We start from the raw sequence: 24,771 nt of genomic DNA, 5'->3' as shown, positions 1-24,771 counted from the left end.
GTCTTTGCCTCTAAAATTACAAAAAAAAAGAAAATTATCTGCACTAAACAAATATAAAAATCGAGAAGGAATTCTTTTTCAAATGGAATTGAAAAACTGTACTCTAACAAGTAATCCTTTTCCGAATAAAGTTGGGAAAATTAGCTTCCTTGTATATGTATAAATTGAGCTACTCACCCATAATATTCTAAGCTCTTGGTCGTGTGAAGAAAAAAAAATATATAAATTGAGCTACATCACTCCTAATATTCTAAACTCTTTTTTGTGTGAAGAAAAAAAAATGGAGGTTCTTAAGATCAAGGTTCTTGGAAAGGGTTCTTATGGAGTTGTATATTTGGTCAAAACTGTAGCTCCAGCTTATAATCAAATTTATGCGTTAAAGTCTGCTAATGAAGAATACTCTTTGTTTTTACGTAAGGAAGAGGAAATCCTTCTAAAGTTTGTTAATTGTTCAAATATTATTCAATGCTATGGTGGTTTCACAAGTGTTGAACGAGAACAAAGAATGGTTTACAATATATTCCTTGAATATGCTCCAGGAGGGAGCTTGCTAGACTTGATAAAAAAGTATGGTGGTAAAATCCCAGAAAGGGATGTTAATTGCTATACCCAAATGATACTCGAAGGGCTTCTGGACATTCATGAGAAAGGGTACATTCATTCGGATCTAAAACCAGGTAATATTTTGGTTTTCCCTCCTCAACATTGTACTCGTTTATCTACTTTAAAGATTGCAGATTTCGGATTAGCTAAACGAGAAGGGGTACAAGATACATGGATTGGGTTTCGAGGTACAAAGTATTACATGTCTCCTGAATCGATTGTCGGAGAAATTAGTGGTGCATTAGATATATGGTCATTGGGCTGCATTGTAGTTCAAATGATTACGGGAAGATTGCCATGGGACACTTGTGATGGAGATAAATTAAACGACAAGCTTTTGAGAGGAGAATCACCCAACATCCCGGAAGACATGTCGGAACTAGGGAAGAGTTTCTTGAAGGAATGCTTTGTTGTTGATCCAAACAAAAGGTGGAATGCTAGTAAGCTACTATGTCATCCCTATCTTCTTCTACCAGAGCACATGCTTCCCAGGGATGACCGACAATCTTTACCATGTTTTCAACAGAAAAAAGTATTACGGTCTCGAAATATTCCACCACCACCTGGTTTTAACATTCCTAATAGTGTCTTGTTGGAAAGGAGAAAAAATTTAGAGGAACAAAGGGCAAGAAGGATGATTAGTTCCTACCAGCAACGAAAAGCTATGGGATACTTGTGCGTCTAGTATCTATGATTTCTTTCTATTTGAAAATCAGCATGGCTTCATGTGTTATGTTTTCAACTTTCAAGGGAAAATGTCAAGTTGGATTGTAAGAGTAAAGTGTCCGTGTACATGCTTCTAATATCTCGGGTAAAACAAATGTTTCGCATTGCAAATAAAAAGTTCAATGATTCTGATAAGTTGGAGAGAAACCAAAAACAATAAATTTTATCGATTTTTTTTCAGAATTTGAGTCCAATTTTGTCACTGAAGCAGAGTCCCTCTATTTTACTTACCAACTACGAGCTCAAAGCATTTGTTTATCTACATAAATATTCATTGTAGTATGATGATTTCCTTACCGAAATATTATTCCTTTTATATAGACTATAAATTTGAATTCCTCTTGAAATTGCAGCTTATACCCAATACTAATTAAAATAGTTACACCAACATGGAATGACAATTTATTCATACCACTCTTTTCTTTTCTTCTATTTTTCTGATAAAAGGAGATTGCATGAATTATCAGCCAAAATATTCCAACAAAACAAAAAAAATGGTAATATATGTTGTAAGTTTACTTCTAATTTCCAATTGATATGATATAAAGGGTGTATTTCAAGAGTAATGTACAAACAGATTCTTGGAGAAATGATCCAAAATAAAAGTTATCCAAAATAGATCATTGTACATCAACTTTATTCTTTGTCCCCATTTTCCACTCTTTTTTATTTTGCGGTTTTACTTTTGTTCCTAATTGAAAATGAAATAATAAACCCAAAATTAGTCACATCTCACTAGAATATTTATTGAAATTAAGCACAATAAATATGAAAATTGGGCATATAACATATGCCAACATAGGCAAACTGTAGTTTGATTTTTTTTTTCTTTTTATTTCTTCTACGAAGCTTGACTAGGGTCGATAAGCAGGTTCGGTTGGTAGCTTATTGATTGAGCTGATTTTTATACTAAAAGTGAAGGTAAATTATCAACGCTCAAACACGTGGGAACAAACTTGGGAATAATTTGAATGCTTTGGAAGACCCCAGCCTAAGCACCTTAAGATTCCATGGAGTTGGCGTAACTGCATCGATATTAGCTACGACAACATCTGGTGCAGCTGCAGCAGTATTACCTGGAGGCTGGAGGACTAATAGCACATTCACGATTTGTTTTGCCAAGAAACATAATTTTGTGTTTCTCTAAGTAAAAGGACTTGACATTTAACTTCGTTTACTTTCCACATAATGAAAAGATTGATTATACTAATGTAAAAGAAGCAGAAACCTCCATCAGTTTGGAAAAGATATTACTTCAATATCATTCAGTGGATTAAGTAATGGAAACTCCGAAAGAATAAAACATTGGTATGTTTATTTGATTTTATATGAATTTTGTTATTTAATTACTAACATTTCAATTTGTTATATATAGATAAATTGGGTTTTGTTATTGATGTCAAACCTTGCATTAAAGGTAGGCGTCAAATTACAATTATGAACAACAAGTATACATTTTATATTAATATTTTCCTAATATAAGAAGATAGTTTATGGTAATTATGTACTTTTGCTCAAATTAAATATTTTTTTTATATAATTTTAGGATGAAACCCCTAGTGCTAATACTAATGTTGTGGGAAAGCTTAGCAGAAATTGAAGGTGAATTACTTGAAGAAAAGAGAAAGGAAAGACCAATTGTAGCATTATTAGATATGCGAGGAAATACATATCAAGGTAATTATTGACTTTTTCTATTTACTCTTACACAATAACTAAGTAAAATTTATAAAATGATTAAATTTTCTAAATCATTCTCTGTATTTACTATATCTACTAAATACATTGAAAATCTTATCCGTCATAATTGATCCTTCAATACATAAAGCAAAAAATTTAAGAAAATGAAGCAGCCATGGTGGAATTTATGTGAATTTATGTGAAGACAACCTTTCAAGGTGCTTTGGGCTACTTAATGAACTTGGACCATTGTGCTTATAAATGTGGTATTGTTCATGGTATGGTTGAACCTAATAATGGAATTAAATCTGGTAATGGTTATGGTATGGTTGAACCTAATAATGAAATTCAAATAACTGCTGGGTTTTATCTCATGCAATTGCAGTGCCAAATAATGGCATGGTTAAAGCTTAAAATAAAAGAAATGAACTGAGAACATGATATTTGAAGCTTTTATCATGTTTGTTACTGTCGAATTCTATCTTGGGTAATTTCATTTCATGAAATAATGATACAATTCTTGAATTTCAAGTTGAGCATGAGTATACAAAAATGGAGGAAAGTATTAATATTTTATTGTTCCAATGACTCTTAAAGTTTGTTTATTTTTGTTTGGTAAAGATATAAATCTAGATATATGGTCCAAAAACTTTGTTCACACAGTACAAAAACTTCATACGTTTGCGAGGCTTTGTCCAGATAGTTTAATCCACTATACTTCAATGAGTACAAGCTTTGATATATAAGTCTTGCACACTCACCAAATAGTAACTTCACTCTTATATTTTAAACCGAATCATCCTCCTTCTAAAACTTTCCCATGAAAGCTTAGATGTAACTAAGTGTCTCACGTTCAGTTTACTTACAATTTTGCATTCAATTAAACAGTTCTTCTATGGACACCAAAAACTTTGTTCACGCAGTTCGGAAATTTCCTACATCGGGGCCTTGCCCAAATAGTTAATCCACTATACTTCAATGAGTACAAGCTCTTATATAACTAAGTGTCTCACATTCTATTTACTTACAATTTTGCATTCAATTAAACAGTTCCTATATGAACAAATAAAGTGCTCTTTAATCTCGTATATTTTACCTAAAATAAGTTGCGCATCGCTTGTCAAATAACAATCACTTTCTCATCACAAGTAGCCACATCAAAAGGTCTTCAATTACCTTCAGAATAGTAGCCACATCAAGTAGCCAGCTATGCCTCAAGTTGCAACTGTTGGGAAGAAACCGAACAACCGAAACAAAGCAAAGCACAACCGGTGTTCTTTCTCTCCCTATAACTCCTGTCAAAAATTATGGCAAGCACAATAGCACAAAATATGTTCTCTAGCAACCTTAATCAACCACAAATCAACTAATGCAACCACGACAAAAATAAATAGAGACACCGATATTTTTACGTGGAAAACCCCTCTAAATCAAGGGTAAAAACCACGGGACTTTAGAGTCCAATCAAAAGCTCCACTATCATCAAATGTTCAACTACAAGATCACAATATCAAGCCTACAACAAGCATTCAACTTCAACAAGGCCAATAATATGTAATCTTTAGCAAAAGAGAGAAAAATGAGAGAACATCACCAAAAATGCAGCTACTGAAAAACGGGTATTTCCGACGCTACAAGACTCGGATGAAAAATCCGACCGTACAAAGTCAAGAACACCTTATTGTCTAGCTGCTGTCCAAAAATCAGCTCAATCAAACCACGGATGGACCTTCGATCGAAGAGTTGATCACTGCTGCACCAAACTTGAAAAACTGATTTTTCTCTTCTCTCTTTTCTCTGGATGAGCTTCAATCTTTCTATCTTTAAAATTGATTTTTTGGTTCTCTAAAGAATGCTGCCCACACCACCCGTAAAAAGCCAAAAAGAATGGCTCTTGACAAATCCAAAAAAAAAGACAATAAAATGTGACAGAAATTATGGGTTTCCCACATAGTGGGATCCACACCCAACAGCAACTTGCGTTGTAGCTGGGAGAAAAAACCAACACTAACAAACTGATTTAACCGTACCTCACGAAGGAGTTTGTATGGTGCAATGAGACCGCCATAGCCATCAAGCTTATGTTATCCATTCATACTTCCTTTGGCAACAATTGTTGGAGATAATAACAATTTCTCAATTGTTGATGTTAATGGAGAATCCAATTCCTCGTCACTTGTATATGCTTTCCTCTGTCATCAAAGAGACCAAATAAGTAATGTTCTAATAGGTTATCAACCTCCTTTATGATCGAATGGTCCATTAGCACGTCCTTTGGAAGCATTAGAAGATCACTAAGGGCATTAAGAAAAACGAAGGATTCATGATTTTCGGAATCGTCTTGATTGTTATGTCAGTTTTCTTTTAAAGCCTCGTACATATCAGTCAGCCATCTTAGACCAATTTCCAACCTGCAAAAATAAGCATCCCTCTTTAAGAGTTGCATATAAATGTTTTCCATGTAATATAACAAGTGCATGAATTATTGAGATTCACAACAATGATCTCTTTTGGCAATAATACATACAGAATCTTTAGTTGAGCTTCAGATCGGAAGCTAAGATCTCTGGCTGAAACTCGGGAGAACCTTAGAATCTACGATAGAATTGGATATGGGATCAATTGGAATCTTGTTCTTCGACTCCCAAAGAATAGCATAAAACATTGCTACATTTAACCTTGCAACACACTGTTCCATTACCGGAAGAAGATACATCAATTAGCTCATCCCAATATAGTGTATACATATAACTACATACCATACTTGTAATAACTGGTAAGCAACTACATTCGTGGCTCCGGCTCTAACAAGGAAAGTTAGTTGAAAAGCATCTTCGAAAGCCATTTTTCGTAGATCAATCAAGAAGCTTCCTGGTTGTTTGTTGCCTGAGGCCGGCTCCAACAACTTTCCTAATGTTTTATAGGAACATGAACCCTCAACCTGAGGTTGCATATACAGAGAAAGAGCCTGGAACAAGGGAAAAACACCAAATTGATTATCTTTTTTGTAATTTAGTGACAAGAAAACCAAAATTTATCAATTAGACCATCATCAGAAGGTTAACCTTGAAATTCACAAGTAGAAAATTACTCATATGTCAACAGCTAATGGCAACGTTATCTGTTTGTAGTTTACATACCTTGAAGCATCATTACAGCAGGATTTTGTAATCAAAATGAGCCCTGAGACAGTATTCTTAGTAATCATGGCTTGCTTGTCTCCACTCCAATGCTTGCAAGCATGTATATAGAGTCTAGAAAGGCGCTAAGCATGTGTATGCACTTTATTCGCTGAACTAACCTGCTCCAGAATTACAGAATAAAGAGAAATCTCCAAGGCAGTCACTTCCCTCAGCTCGGCTTCGAGTTGCTCGATTCTTGCCCCCATCTCTTCTATCTTTTCACCTAAAGCTACCTCATCTTAAACTTGAAGTTCATCTTCAACATCCACAAGCTTATTGTTGCTTCTGGAACTTTGGGTTCCATTTGATGTCTCATCCAAAACATCAACTTTCAAGGAACTAATGGTAGCATCCTTAAAAGGTCCTCCATTAGAGTGTGCAGATTTCTATATGAGTACCATTCATAGCTAAACTGTCGGAAGCTGAAGGAACATTCTCTTTCTTCGCATCCTCAGCTGCAAAACAGCATATAGTTTAAGCATATGAATTCAACATAGCATCACTAATAGAACCCTGAATATAAAAAGTTTGAGCATGGAGAAGAAATGAAAGCAACATAAACACAGAGGAAACCAATAAAAATTGGCACAAGCTTGCAATTCATTTGAAAATACCGGGCATATAGCATCAGCCAAATTATTAGAGCTATAGTTTCTTTTGAAGACCAAAAGGTGTATGACGTGAATTGAAAGAGACAATTACAATCCTCCTTGTCATGAAACATCAGCATCACAAATTATAGCCATCAAGAAACTAACCTCAAGCCAAAAAACTAGTCCAATTATAAGTTAGATTTTTTGAACCTCAAACAAAGGAAAAACTGGTTTAAATTGTTGCAGTAATTAACTAACCAATTTACTAAATTAAAAAAGCTGAAGCAGATCTGTTGAAGTTCTTCACTACTTTTCGCCAATTGCCTTCAATGCATGCAAAATTTTGAATACAATAAATATATAAGACTGATTTCTATTGCCATGTTGATCAGGAGGATAATCAGATACATCGCACAAAATGAAGCTATGAATGTGATAAATGTTTAAAATGCGTTTCACACCTGTGGTGTGAGTGCAGAGAATGGATGCAAGATTTTGCTGCTTAAGTTTCACACTCGTTTGCCTTGAATAAACACAAAAGGTATGTGGGCAATCTTGGACCACTCTCGTCCTTTGCCCCTACTGAACCCTTCTTCTAGCAACGGACAACCCCAAATGGATAGACTATCAAGGGAGAGAAGCATATCTTTTTCCGGAAGAGATGTGCGCTTAGGACAAGCATAGATTCGCAATTGTTGAAGAGAGGTGAGGTGTTGAAAGCCCTTGGAGCACATGTATTCCAAATTCTCAAAATTTTCAATGCAGATAGATCTGAGAGAAGGAGGCAGCGTCATTCCTATCCCTTCTTCTGGAAACGACATGAGACTTGAGCATCCTTCACCACTGATTTGGAGTTCTTGAAGAGAGGTGAATCTGTTTAATCCCCACTCAACAAGTGATGTATAAATTTTGGGTGCGTTTAAGATTTCAAGTGATGCGAGGTTGGTAGGGGAACCCTCCTCTGGAAAGGATAGGTCAGCCGAACACTCCCGCACTTTTAATTCTCGAAGGGAGGTGAAGTTGTTGATGCACTTGGGAAGGGCTCTAAAATTTTCACAATGATCACTTAGGCACCCATCAACTTCAATCTCTTGAAGATGACTGAGCTTGTCCAATCCTCTTGGTAATGATTTAATATTTTCAGCATTAGAAATTCTAATACTTTCGAGATCAACAGTTTCATGGAAATTTTGGGCTATGCTTTCCAACAACGGACAATCCAAAATAACTAGATGTTTAAGCATTACTGGTAACTTGGAATTTAAAAATAAGCTTCTTAGCTTTGATCCACTTTCAATTTTGAGATGTTGAAGCCGATTGCATATATCGCCCCTTGATGATAACCATATTAGAGATGGACAGTCTCGTATTTCCAAATGCTCGAGTAGACAAGTGTTGCTACTCATACTCTTATTATTTACGTTTTCATCAACCAAATATTGCAAATTCTCACATTCGCAAATCTCCAGCTCTTTTAAAGCAGGGGGAAAGTTCCTCTTTGCAAAACAAACCAAGCCTGGACACTTTTCAAGTTTTATTCTTGTAATGAATGGGAAAGCATGTAAGATTTCTGGTAGTCTATTGAGCCTTTCACAATCCCTTATTTCCAGAGATTCAACACCTGGAATCTTGTCAAGTTGCAATCTCTCCTCCTCTGTTTCCAAAGACACCAACTGGGGACAATCCACAATCGTAATAAAACGATGCCCAACTAAGCTTAACCCATTTTGCGATAAAGATTCCAACTCTTTCCAACCAGAGATGTCAAAAGCTTCCGAGTTTACAAATCTCAACATTGCCTTCTCTGCTGAAATATCGAACTTCGAAATATTTTTAAGAGTCACTCTTTTCAAAGAGGTAACCTCTTGTACAGAATTCATCCACCAATTCCTCACACCCATTAATTCTTAATTCACGTAACGACGAAAAACTTGAAATTGAAACTACCAGCCTTCTACAGTCACAGATTACAAGTTTCTGCAAGGATTGAAGAAGGGTTGGCAGCCTTCCCAACAATTGAGGACATTCTAGGATTGAAAGCTCACGAAGGCTGGGGAATTTCGAAGTTCGCTCATCCCATTCACATGGGTCCCACTCCTCCCAATTTGGCAGACCGCAGAAATACAGAGTCTCTAATGATGCAAATGCATTCGATTGATTTGCTCCAAACAACTCAACACCAATCTTATGTACCTCATCCAAACCACAAATTGAAAGGTCTTTTAACAATGATAACCGTGCAATCGATGGCAAAGATTTGCAATTTTTACAATTGCGAAGCTCCAATGACAACATATTCTTGAAGGAAGAATCTGCAATCCAAGTAGAGAATTTTGCACCTCCATAATTCTCAATGATGAGTTGCTGAAGCTTTACTGGAGGACAAAGAGAGTCCAACACCCGTTCTTCATCTTCTTCATTCCTTGAATCCTTCTCAAACTTTTTACTCCAATGCAATACTAGTCTATCAATCCCCTGCTTCTCATTTAACTTGGCTTCCCTTGCATCTCGACAATTAACATTCTCCAAACCAGAAAGACGGAAATCACCTTTGAGGTTTGACAAATATTTCAAATCTCTCATGTGACAACCATCACCTTCCCTTATGATAAAATCAGATAACCTTTGAAGATTGGTTAGCTTACCAATTCCAAAAGGCATACTTTCTATCAAGTTTGCACTTCTGATATCAAGATTTTGCAAGTTGATAAGATTTCCAATCTTCGAAGGTAACTTTTGAAGCATGGAACAACCTTTTAACAATAATGTTTCTAAATGGTAAAGAGTCCATAAAGAATCAGGTAAGCATTTGACATCAGTGTGAGAAAAATTTAAGTAACGAAGTAGTTTTAAAATTTCAAAAACATCAGGCAACTCAGTGATACTATACGCACTCAAAGAAAGCACCCTTAAGTAGCCAAGTCTCGGCAATATATCAACCAAAACAACATTGGTTAAAGAAGGCCTCCAATAACGTGACAACTGTAAAGGTAGAAAAGTACGTAATGATTCACTTGATTAAACGCTTCAAACGTGCCAAATGTGCCGACAATATAAGAAGCATGTCGAGTGAGATTTGAGAACTGTTGTTGCTTATCACCCTCCAATCTGGAGCATATATCTCCTGCAATTACTTGAGCTAAATCATTGATAAGGTCATGCATTACAAATCGGGATTTATCTTTACTGGATATCTGAAAAAATGACCTCGACACTAGATCTTGAAAATATTGATTTCCAATATCTTTAATCTGAGGCATAGCTTTTTGTTGCAAGAGACCTTCTGCTCTCCATAGCAAGACAACTTCTTCTTCCTCAAATTCATAATCTTTAGGAAGTATGGAGCAATATGCAAAACATTGTTTCAAGTATGACGGAAGATGATGGTAGCTTAATCGCAAAGCTGGAATTATGCCACACTGCTCTTCTGGTAAGTTCCATATCTCACTCTCATATATTCTTTCCCATTCCGCATAGTCTTTAACTGTGCGTAGCAAGCTTCCAATGGCTTTTGCAGCCAAAGGTAAGCCATTGCACCTTCTAACAATTTTCTCTCCAATTTCTTTAATCTGGATATGTCCATCGATTTTTTTTTGCTTTTAATGCATGCTGTATAATTATGGATAAACAATCATCGTCTGACAGTTTATCCAAATAAAAAGCTTTGAGCGGATTCACAATAGATGAAACCATTTGAAGACGAGTGGTTACAATGATGTTGGTCCCTGCTCCAAACGGAGACCGTAAGATAGTCCAATCATTATAATTCTCGTTCCAAATGTCATCTAAAACAAGCAAGAATCTTTTCCCAGACAACTTCTCCTTCAATTTAACTTGAAGTAAATTCAAGTCGTTCTCTTCACGAGAGTCAGGATTGATAGATTTTAAAATTGTCCTGGTTATATTAACTGCATCAAAATGATCAGAAACGCATACCCAGGCCTTGAGGTCAAAAGACTCGTTGATGGTGGCATCATTGTAAACAAGCTGAGCAAGAGTTGTTTTACCCATCCCTCCCATACCGACAATGGAAAGGACTGAAACTCCATTGGAGTTATCACCTTTGAGCAACTCAATCATTTCTTGCTTCTCCTTGCGTCTACCAACATACTCTACAGTTTCATCCATTACGGAAGTTGGTTGCAGCCTGGGCTGCTTTTCCTTGGAGGTTGGAGCTTGAGACAAGATCTCACTCAACCCCAAACTACTTCTTCGAGTAGCCAAACTAGTCAGTCTATCAGTGATCTCTTTCACCTTTGGAATCATGGAATTCTTAAACTGGAAAGAAGAAGTGAAATTTCTACTAGTAAAGCAGGAAGGAATGAGTTTTCGTACCTTGCTAGTGCTGGCTCGAGTATGAGATTTTTGGAGCTTGAGACGTAACTGTTCATAAGCGAACTCGTCCAGGATGTCATCCACATCGTAAGCCAAGTCCTGGAGATCATTCAACCATTTCTTCACACCCTCGCTCTTGATCTGCTTCTCCTCTGCATCATCCAACACTGCTTGGATATCGGGCAATATGGACTGCCACTGCTTGAGTTGCGGGTTAAGTTGCTTATGATCAGCAACAAAGTTGAGCGCAGAGTCGAGCAACTTGCCCCCCAACAGCTCGAAAAACGCAGACAGAGCAGCCTCCCCAATGACAGACATGGTGAGATTGTGAGAAGGAAGCAGAAGAGAGAAATGAAGAAGCCAAAATGGAAATTCAGGGAACAAAAATGAAAGGAACGGAGATGGAGATCGTGTATAATCAGGGAAAGTTGAATAATTCAGAGTACGAGGCAGTGAGCTAGAATTCTGATAAATAAAATAGAGCCCAAGTGATTGCTGAGCCACCTACCCATATTGTTTATAAATTTTGATGGTCTTCTTTTCTCTTGGTTTTCTCCATTATCCCGTTTTCCAAGTAAATGACCGTTGAGCTCCATGCCAATGGCATATAATGCCCATATTTGTAATTTAATTTAAGATCAATAATATTATTTCCATTTAAATATAGCAAGCACATGTCAGTGTTTGTTTTTGTAAATGAAAACAAATTCATCCTAAATTTTTAAAAAATTCCAAATTTTCATCAAATAATTTGGTATTTCTAAATTTGTTAGTTCGGATGCAAATTTGAAAATATAAAAAACATAATAAAACAAAATTTAAATGATTAATTATTAATTCATAGATTATTGAAATATATATAATAATAAGTAGAAAATGGGTGGGACATGAGCCTTTTAATAAATATAAAAAAGTTTGATTTTTTGTTTAAGTCTCGTTCTTTTATCCAAATACTCTCATATTTTAAACGCACCTTTAAACTTGGACGAGTAGCCTGCCCTTAAATAGGTTTATACAAAAAAAATATGAAAAAGTACATAATTAGCGACTAGAATTTATCGCACATGTGAAAGTATAATATATTATGTATAAATTTAAATTTTAAAATAATATTTCATATATAAAGTTTATATTTTGAGAAATAATAATATTTTAAAAAATGGATAGATTTTCTTCTAATAATTAGAAGTTAATGAATAATAATAATAGATAGATTAGTTTTTGAGAAAAACAAACAAATAGTTTTAATTGAGAAAATGATTTTTTAGTTGGTTTAAAAGTATTGAAATTTTTAATTTAATTTATTTAAGGGATAAATTTCAAAATTATACATGAACTATGGTTTATGTTTATAAATTACGTAAATAAATAATTTATTTATTCAATATAAAAATAAATTGATGTATTTACTTCCTTAGATGTGTCTGTTCAAATCAAAATTAAAATTTGAAGTATACATTTAAACCACAATTAGAGTTTTACGTGTGTAATTGCATCAAATTAAAATTCATGTGTACAATTGCACATTAAATCAAAGCTCATATATAAACAAAAGTGACTATTTTTGTAGATTACCTCCAAAGCCTATCCCGGGGAAGCCAGGTTCGGGGGTTTAAATGATCAAAGGTAGAAGTTTACATGAAGGTCTCAATCGACGACCGTTATGCGGTAATGGATCGAGGTATAACGAGGGAGCCAGTTAACGGTCATTACACGGGTACGAGCTCAATCTTTTCGGATACTAAAAAATGATGCCCTAAAAAATACCATACAGAAGTTTGAGGGCATATTTATACGGAAAAACTTTGAGGCTTCTCGCTATAATCGATGTAATTTTTTTCTTCATTTCCAGGCAATTGGTACCTTTAACCTTCCTTCTTATTAGAAGGCCGACACTGTCATAGACGCAAGAGGACTCTCAGGCGGGGAGCGGCTGTTTTGGTGCCGTAAATGTGATGCTCATTTCGGGGCGACGACGATTGTCTTTATTAAACAAGCCATTAATAACTACAACCGATGCCGCGTCGATCCAAGTTTAAACTCTACTATGCCAGAACATCCGTTCTCTACCTGAAAGCCCTCTTGTGTCCACCTCGGTGTCAGCCTTCGGATAAGAATGAAAGTTTAAAGATACCAGTTACTTTGAAAAAAAGAAAAAAAATTACGTTGATTACACCGAAAGTCCACAAAATTTTTCTGTATGATTATGGTTTCAATCTTATGTGTGGTATAGATAAGACATCATTTGCGAGTATCCAAAAAGGTTAAACTTCTGACCGCGTAACGACTGTCACCTGGCCCCTCGGTTATACTCGAATCCATGACCGTATCACAACTGCTAACAGGGACCTTGACTTAGACTTTGGCCCCTGATTGTATCAAGCATTATTACCTTGAAGCTAGATTTCCCCACGATGAGTTTTTGAGGTGATGGTCTTATCCCGCCATGACATATGAAATGTATGTATTCTGAGGCGTGTTATCACATCCTCGACCCCTCAAATCTACCTATGAACTTTCGCGGTTTCAGTCGAAAACCCTAAACCCTTCCAAAAAAAACCATAAATCCTAAAATATACACCAAGCCTTAAACCCTAACTCTAAAAGAATAAAAATGGTTAGGGTTTTTAGGAGAGAGAAAGAGAAAGTGTGCCCAGTTGAGTGCGTTTTCCTGCCACCTATGCAGAAAGAGTGCCCAGTTGAATAGCTTTCCCTTTCTCTCTATATTTAACAAAATAATAACTATAAATTTCTTTCGTGTTTTTACCAATTGAGCTGGTGTCACTTAATATACCAAACTTAATTAGACATTTTATTATAGTATATAAAATTTTTTTGTGTGATTATATATATACGAACTAATTTAATTTTTAGAGTAAACTATAAAAATAGTTACTTTTGTTTGTTTCAAATTACATTTTAGTCACTTATGTTTGATATGTTATGTTTTAGTCACTTACACTAGGGTTTTATTACGAAGTGGTCACTCTACTGTTAATCTCCATTACCTCCCTAACGACAGTCCTACGTGGCAATCCAAATGGTTTTTAAATGCTAACTTGGGTATCCAGTTGGGATGAGAATAAGCTTTTAATTAATTAAAAATTTTAAATTAATTACACCTTGAACTGGAAATGAAAAACTCTAATATAAGATATCCAAGTTGGCATTTAAAATTCATTTGGACTACCGTGTAGGATTGTTGTTAGGAAGTTAACGGAAATTAACAATCGAGTGACCACTTCATAACAAAACCCAAATGTAAGTGACTAAAATGTAATATGAGACAAACACAAGTGAGTATTTTTATAGCTTGCCTTAATTTTTAAATTCATCACTCATCCCCATGTTTTTTTTTTGGGTAATCTACAAAAATAGTCACTTTTGTTTACCTTAGGTTACATTTTAGTCACTTATGTTTGAAATGTTACGTTTTAGTCACTTATGTTATTATTTTGTTACGAAGTGATCACTCTACCGTCAGGGGCGAAGCCAGAAAATTTTTTTTGAGGGGGCCGAATGAAATTTTAATTTTTTATAGTCTATATATTTATAATTTTTAAAGGATTAAATTGAATTTTTATAATTTTAGGGGGCCAAAGTGTAATTTTACCTTTACTAATTTAAAATTTTAAAAAATCTAAAGGGCCTAAATAAAATTTTCCATTTTAGGGGGGGCCCATGCACGCCTTGGTTTAGCCCTCATCTCGTTAAGTTCGTTATCTCTCTAACGGTAATCTCTATGGCGATCCAACTAGATTTTAGGTGCCAACTTGGATTTCTAAATAGAATGAAAATAGATTTTTATTAAAATTTAATTAGTTAAATTTTTTAAACCTAAACCTAACTAAAAAGAACTGTTCATCTCCCTTTTTTTTTTTTTTTTCTTCCATCTCTTCTTTTTTTCAATGGTTTTTTGGTTTTCCATTTTTCCCTTAAAAACCAAGAAAATGAAAAGAAAAAAAAAACTTATTTGGAATCGAAAGGAGTTTAGAAGAGAAAAAAATTTTACTTGGTCTTTCCTTTCATTTCTCTATCAAAAGAAAAATAAAAATAAAAATAAAAGAGAGAATATTTGGTTGGGTGAGTATTGGGTTTGTGTAAAGCTCCACCGAAACCACCATTGATGAAGAGACAGAAATTGTGCTAAAGTGAATAGCTTCTCTCTTTCTTTCTCTCTTTTTTATCTTTTGTTTTTTGTTGTTTGATGAACAAAAATACTCAAATTTTAATTTAGGGTTTTCACTAAACAATAAAAAATTTAATCTTTTATTTTTCAGTATTGAATAAAAAAGATAGAGTGATGCAAAGAGGAAATACCTAAATCCCCCATTGAATCCATCTTTATGAAGCAGTCAATTTGATTTCAACTATTTTGATCTTAATAATAGTTTTTCCAATCAAATGAAAAAAAAAAAACCATTGAAAAAAAAAGAAGAGAAGGAAGAAAAGTAGAAAAGAGGATATGAACAGTTTTTTTAGTTAAGGTTTAGATTTAAAAATTTTAATTAATTAAATTTTTTAATTAAAAATCTATTTTCATCCTATTTAGAAATCCAAGTTGGCACCTAAAATCTAGTTGAACTGCCACGTAGGATTGCCGTTAGAGAGATAACGAAACCTAACGGTAGAGTGATCACATCGTAACAAAATAATAACATAAGTGACTAAAACGTAACATTTCAAACATAAGTGACTAAAATGTAACCTGAGGCAAACAAAAGTGACTATTTTTGTAAATTACCCTTTTTTTTCTCTCTTATAATTATATTTTGACATTATGTTTTTATAATATATGATAAATTAAACTCTTAATTATAGTGATTAAGGCATGGATGGTATGAACAGGAACCTAATTTTGTTTATCATCCCCATGCAGTAGTTGTACGAGGACGATTGATTACATCGAAAATTCAAAAAAATTGAAGATCCATGAAAGAAGAAACAAAAAAAAAATGCAATTTCAGATTTGATAGTGATTGGAGATGTTTTTTGGGAATTGAAAAATAAGAAGATATATCTAGAAGCACAAAATGACAAGACATTCAGACAAAAAGAGAATATAGAAGACGAGAATGACAACGAAATAACATTGAATGGTCCATTAGCATGCCATTTGGAAGCATTAGAAGATCACTAAGAGCATTAAGAAAAACGAAGGCTGTTGAAGCTTTTGTCACTCCATATCATAAACATTTGATAACATCACTGTTGAAGCTTTTTTCACTCCAATCCTTTTGTCAAGATCCGCCTCAATTTGAACAAAAGGTATGTAGGCAATCTTGGACCACTCTCGTCCTTTACCCCTACTGCACCCTTCTTCTAGCAACGGGCAGTTGGAAATATATAGCCACTCTAGCGAGAGAAGCATATCTTTTTCTGGAAGAGCTGTGAGCTTAGGACAATTGACAATGAACAATTTTTGAAGAGAAGTGAGATGTTGAAAGCCAAATCATTGATAAGGTGATGCATTACGAATCGGAACTCACCTTTACTGGATATCTGAAAAAATGACTTCGACACTAAATCTTGAAAATATTGATTTCCAAGATCTTTAATTTGAGGTATAACTTTTTGTTGTAGGAGACCTTCTGCTTTCCATAACAAGATTATTTCCCCTTCCTCAAATTCATAATCTTTAGGAAGTATGGAGCGATATCGTTTCAAGTATGACGGAAGATGATGGTAGCTTAATCGCAAAGCTGGAATTATGCCACACTGCTCTTCTGGTAAGTTCCATATCTCACTCTCATATATTCTTTCCCATTCTTGATGATACTTAACTGTGCGTAGCAAGCTTCCAATGGCTTTTGCGGCCAAAGGTAAGCCATTGCACCTTCTAACAATTTTCTCCCCAATTTCTTTAAATGGGAGATGTCCACCGAAATTTCTTGCTTTTAATGCATGTTGTGTAAATACGGATAAACAATCATCATCCGATAGTTTATCCAAATGAAAAACTTTGAGTGAATCCACAATAGATGAAACAATTTGAAGACGAGTGGTTACAATGATTTTGGTCCTTGCTCCAAACGGAGACCGTAAGATGGTCCAATCATCGTAATTCTCGTTCCATATGTCATCTAAAACAAGCAAGAATCTTTTCCCAGACAACTTCTCCTTCAACTTAACTTGAAGTAAATTCAAGTCATTCTCATCACCAGAGTCAGGATCGATGGATTTTAAAATTGTCCTAGTTATATTAACTGCATCAAAATTATCAGAAACGCATACCCAGGCCTTGTGGTCAAAAGACTTGTTGATGGTGGCATCATTGTAAACAAGCTGAGCAAGAGTTGTTTTACCCATCCCTCCCATGCCAACGATGGAAAGGACTGAAACTCCTCTGAAGTTATCACCTTTGAGCAACTCAATCATTTCTGTCTTCTCCTTGTGTCTACCAACATACTCCACAACTCCATCCAGTACGGAAGTTGGTTGCAGCCTGGGTTGCTTTCCCTTGGAGGTTGGAGCTTGAGACAAGATCTCACTCAACCCCAAACTACTTCTTCGAGTTGTCAAACTATTCAGTCTATCAGTGATCTCTTTGACCTTGGGAATCATGGAATTCTTAAACAGGAAAGAAGTGGGAGTCAAACTAGTACCAGTAAAGCAGGTAGGAATGAGTTTCCGTACCTTGCTAGTGCTGGCTTGAGCTTGCGATTTCTTGAGCTTGAGACGTAACTCTTCATAAGCGAACTCATCCAAGATGTCTGGAGATCCTCCAACCATTTCTTCACCCCGTCGTTCTTGATCTGCTTCTCCTCTGCATCGCCCAACACTGCTTGGATATCGGGCAATATGGACTGCCACTGCTTGAGCTGCGGGTGGAGTTGCTTATGATCAGCAACAATGTTGAGCGCAGAGTCGAGCAACTTGCCCCCCAACAGCTCGAAAAACGCAGACAGAGCAGCCTCTCCAATGGCAAACATGGTAAAATTATGAGAAGGAAGCAGAAGAGAGAAATGAAGAAGCCAAAAATTGAAATTCAGTGAACAAAAATGAAAGGAACGGAGATGGAGATTGTGTATAACAGTGAATGTTGACTAATTCAGATAAGGAGGCAGTGAGGTGGAAGTCTGATGAAGAAAATAGAGGCCAAGTGGTTGTTGGGAGGCTGCTTTTATTGTGAAACGAATAAAGACAAAAGCTCAGCCACCCACCCATATTGTTTATGTATTTGGATGCTCTTCTCTTCTCCATTATCCCAATTTCCAAACTTTTTTATCAAAATAACCGAAATAATTTAATTAAATATTAAAATAACTTATTTTTAAATTAAATACAAAAATAATTCTAAATCTACGGTAAAAGTTAGTGGAGCTAAATTATATAGAGCCACCAACTTATCACATCAGCAGAGATCATAAAAAAATTAATTTTTTAGTGAAACCATTTAGAATGGCGTCACATGTATAAATATAAAGAAAGTACTACAATTTCTAAAAAAAATAAGAGACTTCAAAATAATTTTTTATTTTCTGGTGGAGTCAATTTAAATGCACCATGAGAAACATGTTGCTTCTGATTTTATTTTATTTTTTAAGTTTTGTCTTATTCTTTAATTTTTTTCTTTTCTTAAGTTTTATATTTTTCTTATTTTATTTTGTTTATTTATTTATTTTATTTTTGTTATTAATTTTAAAATTTTGAAATATATATTTGAAATGTTTTATAATATATATTTTTAAAATTTTAAATATTATTTTAAATTATTTTTAAAATTTTAAATATATATTTTGAAATTATTTCTTATAAATTTTAAAAATATATTTTGAAATTAATTTTCTAGATTTTAAATATAATTTTTTTAAATATTAAATATATTTTTAATAATATTTAAACATTAAAATTTTAAATAATTTTTATAAAAAATTTAAAAGGTTTAAATATCTTTAAAATTTCAAATATATATTTTTAAATTATTTTTAAAATTTTAAATATATATATTTGAAATTATTTATTATAAATTTTAAAAATATATTTTGAAATTATTTCTTATAAATTTTAAAATATATTTTTGAAATTATTTTTAAAATTTTAAATATTATTTTAAATATTAAATATATTTTTAATAATATTTAAACATTTAAAATTTTAAATAAATTTTTATAATTTTTTAAAAGTATTAAATATCTTTAAAATAATTAAAAATCATAATTTAAAAATTCTAAAAAATGAAGAATTTTATAAACAATTTTCCAATTTCTGGTGGAGCCAATTTAAATGGCGCCACCAGAAATCCATCTTGACACTGCTTCGATTTTTTTTAATTTTTTAAATTTTTTATTTTTCTTTAGTTTTATATTTTTCTTATTTTATATTTTTATTTATTTTATTTGTTTATTATTATTTTTAAAAAAATTAAAATGTATATTTGAAATGTTTTATAATATATATTTTAAAATTTTAAATATTATTTAAATTAATTTTTAAATTTTAAATATATATTTTTAAATTAATTTTTTAAATTTTAAATATTGTTTTTAAAAATTAAATATATATTTTAATAATATGAAACATTTAAACATTTAAAAGATATTATCTTTATTATTTGTTTTAATTTTAATAATATAAAACATTTAAACATTTAAAATTTTTAAATAAAATTTTAATAAAAATTTAAAAGTAGTTAAATATCTTTAAAATAATTTAAAATAATAATTTAAAATTCTATGTAAAAATTGATATTTTTAAATATATTTAAACCTTTTAAAATTTTTATAAAAATTTTATTTAAAATTTTAATGTTTAAATATTATTAAAAATATATTTATATTTAAAAATAATATTTAAAATTTCAAAAAATTCAAAAATATATTTTTAAAATTTATAAGAAATAATTTTAAATATATATTTAAAATTAAAAATATTTTTAAAATAGTATTTAAAATTTTAAAAATAAATATTATAAAACATTTCAAATATACATTTCAAATTTTTAAAATTAATAACAAAAATAAATAAACAAAATAAAATAAGAAAAAATATAAAACTTAAAAAAGAAAAAATTAAAGAAAAGACAAAAGTTAAAAAAGTAAAAAAAATAAGAAGCAACCTGTCAATTCTGGTCGCGCCGTTTAGATTGGCTCCAACAAAAAATGAAAAATTATTTTGAAGTCCCCTATTTTTCTAAAAATTGTAGTATTTCCCTTATATTTATACAGGTGTCACCATTCCACATGGCTCTACTAAAAAATTAATTTTTTATACTCTCTGCTGACGTGGCAAGTTGGTGGCGCCATATAATTTGGCTCCACTAACTTTTTTACAGTAGACTTAAGGTCATTTTCGTGTTTAATAAAAAAGTGAGTCATTTTGATACTTAATTAAATTATTTAGGTTATTTTAATAAAAAAAAACCCCAATTTCCAAGTAAATGAAGGTTGAGCTCCATGCCAATGGCATCCAATGCCCACATTTGTAATCTAATTAAAGATAAAAACAAATATTATTTCCCATAACTTTATGAACAAAGTAACACATTGCAGTTTTGGCTCAATTGAGTATCGCCCATTAAATATCTTGATTAATTAACAGGCAATATATAGCAATCACATGTCTTTGTTTTGGGGAATGAAAACATATTCATCCCAATTTTTAAATAAAAAAATTCAAAATTTTTATATTATTTGGTATATCTAGATTTGTAAGTTTTGAGACAAATTTGAAAATAAATTTCTAATTTACTTAAATTAAAATCCGTTCTAATTTGATTTTATCATGAAATAGCAGGTATCTTAAATCTTCAATTGCCACTTCAAGCTTGAAAGTCTTTATTAAATATAAAGGGTTAATATATCAATAGGTACTTGAATTTGGTTTAATGCTCAATTTGGTACCCAGACCAAAACCCAATGAATATTTAACACGTATGCTTCGGTAAAAAACGTAGGTGCTTAATTGAGATAATAAAAAAACTATAGTAAAATGAACAGTAAAGGCAAACTTAGGCACTTAATTGAGAAAAAACTCAAGTATCAATTTGAAAAAATCTCATATATCAAACCGAATATTGAAATCAAACTAAGATACCAAATTGGAAGGAAAAAAACTCATGTATCAAATTTAATATTAAAATTAAACTAAAATAGAAAATAGTATATTAACCCTTAAATAAAGCAAAAATGTAATGCATGTAGATGGACTAAGGGCAAGGCACAATTAGGGTTTTTTTTTAATTATCAAAAGACAAAATAATTTTGAACCCCAAACATTTTCATAATTACTAAATATTTTAATGTAAAATGAATTATTCTTTCCATATAAAATAAAGTTGTAATAATTTCACAAGTAAATATTTTAATGTAAATATATGATTATGATTATGAAATAAGTTTTTGATAAATAAATTAGTTTTAAATAATAAATTGTAAATTTATCTTCTCAAATTATTTTATATAATATTTTTTATTTAGCATATATATAATGAGTAAAAATATATTATAACGTCGATTAAGTTTTTACTTGAGTGGCATTAACATTGTTATCAATGTAAGAAAACGTCGGATCAAGCGCACTAAAACTTGAGTAGCTTTAGGCATTATATAAATATCAGGGTAAACTACACTAATAGTTACTTAATTATAAAAAGTTACAAAATAATCCCATAATTATTATTTATTAGAAAATTAAAAAATCGACTCCGCAATGTGGCCTAGTTAATATTATTTATTAGTTCGTTTTCACAATAAAATTTTTATGGTTTTATTATAAACTTCACTCCTTTATTTTTATAAAATTGAGAAATGAGGCCATCTATTTTACATTGTCAAATTTTATCCATTGTACTTTATAAAAACTGTGAAATTAGCTGAATCAGATAACATTTTAAACATCGGCATCAAATTGCTAACATGAAAATCAACAAATCAACAATTTATATAAAGAAATTAGTGATGCAACAAATTATCAAAAACCGACGATTTAAATTCATATGTTTACCAACAACTAGATAAACTTCCCAAATTTTGTAATGTATAAGGATCAAATTTTGTCAACTTAAAATAGAATGCCTATTTTTTAATTTCAAAAAAGTAGAGGGATGAAATTTATAATTAAATCCTAATTTTAATTGATGGCAGAAATTACTAAATATTCTTATTACAAAGCCTAAATTTGTAATTTCAGATTTGAGCTTGGGCCTACCCATTAAAGCCGAAGTGTACCGAAGGGTATCTTCGTAACTGCACAGAAATAACCATATTTTTTTGACATATTTAAATTTTCGGTATTTATTTCGAAAAAAACCTTGGCCTTTTTTAGGGTTCTTGTTTTCTTTACGAAGCGTTCTTCAAAAAATTATCTGTGAAATTTTCTGTAGTTTCCTTCTGACAATCGAAGATCTAAAACACCCTATACGGCGCCATGTACGGATCCAGAGGGTAAGTTCGTCAAATCTCTGAATTTTTTTATATTTATTTTTTATTTTTGGTTCGTGTTCTTGAATGGAATTAGGGTTTTCTGTGTGGTGATTTTGTATTGGGATTTGATAATATAATTGAAGATAAAATGGGATAATACATCACCCCAAACTAAGTTTCGGTTAGGATTCTAATTTTCTCTTCGAAGTTTATGCTAAGAGCTAATTTCAAGTATGAATTTGATTTTGGCTCTCGTTTTTGAATCAATTTAGGGTTTTCCCTGTTCTGTTTTTGTATTGGGCTTTGGCGAAATAAGTAAATAAATTGGAAATAAAACGGGAGAATACATGCCCCGAATAAAATTTAGGATTTGATTCCATTTTTCCCCCAATGGGTGAATTTGATTTTTGTTTGCTTTTTCGAATGGGATTAGGGTTTTCTCTGCGTTGATTTTATATTGGGATTTGACAAAATAAAATGAAGATGGAACTGGAGAATGCATACCCCAAATTATATTTCGGATTGAATCCCATTTTTTTCTTCCAAAATTTTATACTGAAAGCTAATTTCAAGGGTGAATTTGATGATACTCTCGTTTTTGTATGATGAGTTTTATTTTATTTTTTTATGAAATTAAACAGAATAATATGGTAAATTCTTAAATTAGTTTATAGCATGATCTGAATCTTTATGCCGGTAATGGAATTATTTGGGTAACATTAAAAAAAATAGAATTTGGTTTCGACCTATTTGTATGATTTATTTCTTTATGTTTATTGTTTGAAGGAGGGTATATGAATATGGAAAATGTTTTTAGAATATATATATAAATTTAGGAATATAAGAAATTAGGTATTTGGGGAGTGTGGGTTGGGTTTGGTTTTATTAACAGGTTTAGTGGGGGACTTTCTTGTTCTTTTTGGGTATGGATAATTGAAGGGCAATGTTGGGAAGCGGGGGGGTTTCGGACGGGTACGAGGTCGGCTCAAAGAGACAAAGAATGATGGAATCAACTCCCTACTTCGCAGTGAACAGCGGTATGGGCGGCTATCAACCTTACGGGTATGGTGGTGGCTACCAACCTCCTTCGTTTCCGGTAGTACGACTTAGGGGTCTTCCTTTCAACTGCACTGATATCGACATTTTCAAGTTCTTTGCTGGATTGGACATTGTCGATGTTTTACTAGTCAACAAGAATGGAAGGTTCTCTGGAGAAGCCTTTGTTCTCTTTGCCGGGTCAATGCAGGTTGAGTTTGCTTTGCAAAGGGATCGACAAAACATGGGACGCCGCTATGTAGAAGTTTTCCGGTGCAAGAGGCAAGACTATTACCATGCCGTAGCTGCAGAGGTGAATTACGAAGGAATCTACGATAATGATTTCCACGGAAGCCCCCCACCCTCTCGAGCAAAGAGATTCAACGATAAGGATCAAATGGAATACACCGAAATACTCAAGTTGCGTGGTCTTCCTTTCTCGGTGAAGAAGCCTGAAATCGTTGAATTCTTTGCAGATTTCAAAATCGTTGAAGACAGGATACACATTGCATGCCGCCCCGATGGGAAAGCCACTGGAGAGGCATACGTGGAGTTTGCTTCCGTCGAGGAAGCTAAAAGAGCAATGTGCAAGGATAAGATGATGATAGGGTCTCGATACGTGGAGCTGTTTCCTTCAACACCAGACGAAGCTCGACGAGCCGAATCAAGATCGAGGCAGTGAAGAGGTCCTGTTATCTGGGTTTTTGATATGTAGTCTTTGGTTTGTATGTTTGTCATTCTAGCCTGAAGAAATGCATGTCAACCCATATTTAATGGGTTAATCTTCTTCCTATGTGTGTCTCTGCTCTCAAAATATAATCTCCTAATCCTATTAGGTTAAATATGATCAGTATGTTGTTGATGTACTTTTTTTTGTTTTTCTTTTAGATATTTGAATTTTGGTTTTAAGGATATAAAATATATTTTAGATAAATATGTAGACTTTTTACCTTTCAAATTCATGCTCATGGTTGCCTTCGGGTGGTTTCATTGTTCATTTTGCATGTTGTGGTATTGCCATGGCATTAAATAGAGTCCTTCTTGATCGAAGATTTTAAAGATTATTATTTGGTACATTGGGTGGTTTTAATTCCACAAGGTTATTTATTTTTTAAATACTAGTTAAGGATAAAAAAATCCAAAGGGCCGCTGGATTGGGTTTCAATCGGATTAATGTATGTGATCAATATCGTAGATAAATATATAATTGTTTTCAAGTTTGGTTTGGTCCAAAATACAAGCTTCGAAGTTTTA

General features: G+C 32.7%; 6 protein-coding genes and 1 pseudogene across 7 annotated transcripts; 2 read left to right on the top strand and 5 right to left on the bottom strand.

Moving 5' to 3' along the window:
- Nucleotides 1-280: 280 nt before the first annotated feature.
- LOC108471408 (mitogen-activated protein kinase kinase kinase 20-like) lies at nt 281-1,288 on the top strand. Its single transcript, XM_017773030.1, has one exon. The coding sequence runs from the start codon at nt 281-283 to the stop codon at nt 1,286-1,288; it is 1,008 nt and encodes a 335-aa protein (XP_017628519.1).
- Nucleotides 1,289-5,116: 3,828 nt separating this feature from the next.
- LOC108472404 (uncharacterized) lies at nt 5,117-11,716 on the bottom strand (annotated as a pseudogene).
- On the bottom strand, nt 6,431-8,580 carry LOC128279317 (putative disease resistance protein RGA3). The gene is made up of 3 exons (XM_053021452.1): nt 7,308-8,580; nt 6,590-6,646; nt 6,431-6,519 (listed from the first exon to the last, which is right to left on the bottom strand). Exons 1-3 carry the CDS (start codon nt 8,578-8,580, stop codon nt 6,431-6,433), a joined length of 1,419 nt encoding a protein of 472 aa, XP_052877412.1.
- Nucleotides 8,618-10,316, bottom strand: LOC128279298 (putative disease resistance RPP13-like protein 1). The gene is made up of 3 exons (XM_053021451.1): nt 10,205-10,316; nt 9,835-10,112; nt 8,618-9,766 (listed from the first exon to the last, which is right to left on the bottom strand). Exons 1-3 carry the CDS (start codon nt 10,314-10,316, stop codon nt 8,618-8,620), a joined length of 1,539 nt encoding a protein of 512 aa, XP_052877411.1.
- LOC108471407 (putative disease resistance RPP13-like protein 1) lies at nt 10,071-11,069 on the bottom strand. The gene has a single exon (XM_053021619.1). It carries the CDS (start codon nt 11,048-11,050, stop codon nt 10,349-10,351), a length of 702 nt encoding a protein of 233 aa, XP_052877579.1. The 5' UTR covers nt 11,051-11,069; the 3' UTR covers nt 10,071-10,348.
- A 4,351-nt stretch (nt 11,717-16,067) lies between the features above and the next one.
- LOC108473257 (putative disease resistance RPP13-like protein 1) lies at nt 16,068-18,283 on the bottom strand. Its single transcript, XM_017774773.2, has 2 exons — nt 16,609-18,283; nt 16,068-16,514 (listed from the first exon to the last, which is right to left on the bottom strand). The coding sequence occupies exons 1-2, from the start codon at nt 17,849-17,851 to the stop codon at nt 16,426-16,428; spliced, it is 1,332 nt and encodes a 443-aa protein (XP_017630262.1). The 5' UTR covers nt 17,852-18,283; the 3' UTR covers nt 16,068-16,425.
- A 4,033-nt stretch (nt 18,284-22,316) lies between these two features.
- On the top strand, nt 22,317-24,451 carry LOC108470424 (uncharacterized). 2 transcript variants are annotated; one of them, XM_017771725.2, is made up of 2 exons: nt 22,317-22,503; nt 23,422-24,451. In XM_017771725.2, the coding sequence occupies exons 1-2, from the start codon at nt 22,487-22,489 to the stop codon at nt 24,197-24,199; spliced, it is 795 nt and encodes a 264-aa protein (XP_017627214.1). In that variant the 5' UTR covers nt 22,317-22,486; the 3' UTR covers nt 24,200-24,451. The 2 variants fall into 2 exon arrangements, with proteins under 2 accessions (XP_017627214.1, XP_017627215.1); XM_017771726.2 differs by having other exon boundaries at nt 22,318-22,503; nt 23,511-24,451.
- The last annotated feature ends 320 nt before the right edge of the window (nt 24,452-24,771 follow it).

This window comes from Gossypium arboreum, chromosome 11 (genome assembly GCF_025698485.1).
Source record: "Gossypium arboreum isolate Shixiya-1 chromosome 11, ASM2569848v2, whole genome shotgun sequence".
Lineage (NCBI taxonomy): Eukaryota > Viridiplantae > Streptophyta > Magnoliopsida > Malvales > Malvaceae > Gossypium > Gossypium arboreum.
Note: the sequence above shows the minus strand (reverse complement) of the source record. Positions and strands in the feature narration are given on the sequence as shown.

Excerpts from the sequence above, each read along its gene's own strand:
- LOC108473257 (XM_017774773.2), bottom strand. The coding sequence starts at position 17,851 with ATGGTTGGAGGATCTCCAGACATCTTGGATGAGTTCGCTTATGAAGAG. Across the intron at positions 16,515-16,608 it reads TTTTCAGATATCCAGTAAAG|CTCACAGCTCTTCCAGAAAA; the intron begins GTGAGTTCCGAT and ends AATTGTCCTAAG.
- LOC128279298 (XM_053021451.1), bottom strand. The coding sequence starts at position 10,316 with ATGGCTTACCTTTGGCTGCAAAAGCCATTGGAAGCTTGCTACGCACAG. Across the intron at positions 10,113-10,204 it reads TGGAACTTACCAGAAGAGCA|ATTATGAATTTGAGGAAGAA; the intron begins GTGTGGCATAAT and ends TACTTCCTAAAG. Across the intron at positions 9,767-9,834 it reads CTCGACATGCTTCTTATATT|TTGTCACGTTATTGGAGGCC; the intron begins GTCGGCACATTT and ends CTACCTTTACAG.
- LOC128279317 (XM_053021452.1), bottom strand. The coding sequence starts at position 8,580 with ATGTTGAGATTTGTAAACTCGGAAGCTTTTGACATCTCTGGTTGGAAA. Across the intron at positions 6,647-7,307 it reads ACCTTTTGTGTTTATTCAAG|CTGAGGATGCGAAGAAAGAG; the intron begins GCAAACGAGTGT and ends GCTGTTTTGCAG. Across the intron at positions 6,520-6,589 it reads CGACAGTTTAGCTATGAATG|TTGATGTTTTGGATGAGACA; the intron begins GTACTCATATAG and ends GTTCCTTGAAAG.
- LOC108471408 (XM_017773030.1), top strand. The coding sequence starts at position 281 with ATGGAGGTTCTTAAGATCAAGGTTCTTGGAAAGGGTTCTTATGGAGTT.
- LOC108471407 (XM_053021619.1), bottom strand. The coding sequence starts at position 11,050 with ATGATTCCAAAGGTGAAAGAGATCACTGATAGACTGACTAGTTTGGCT.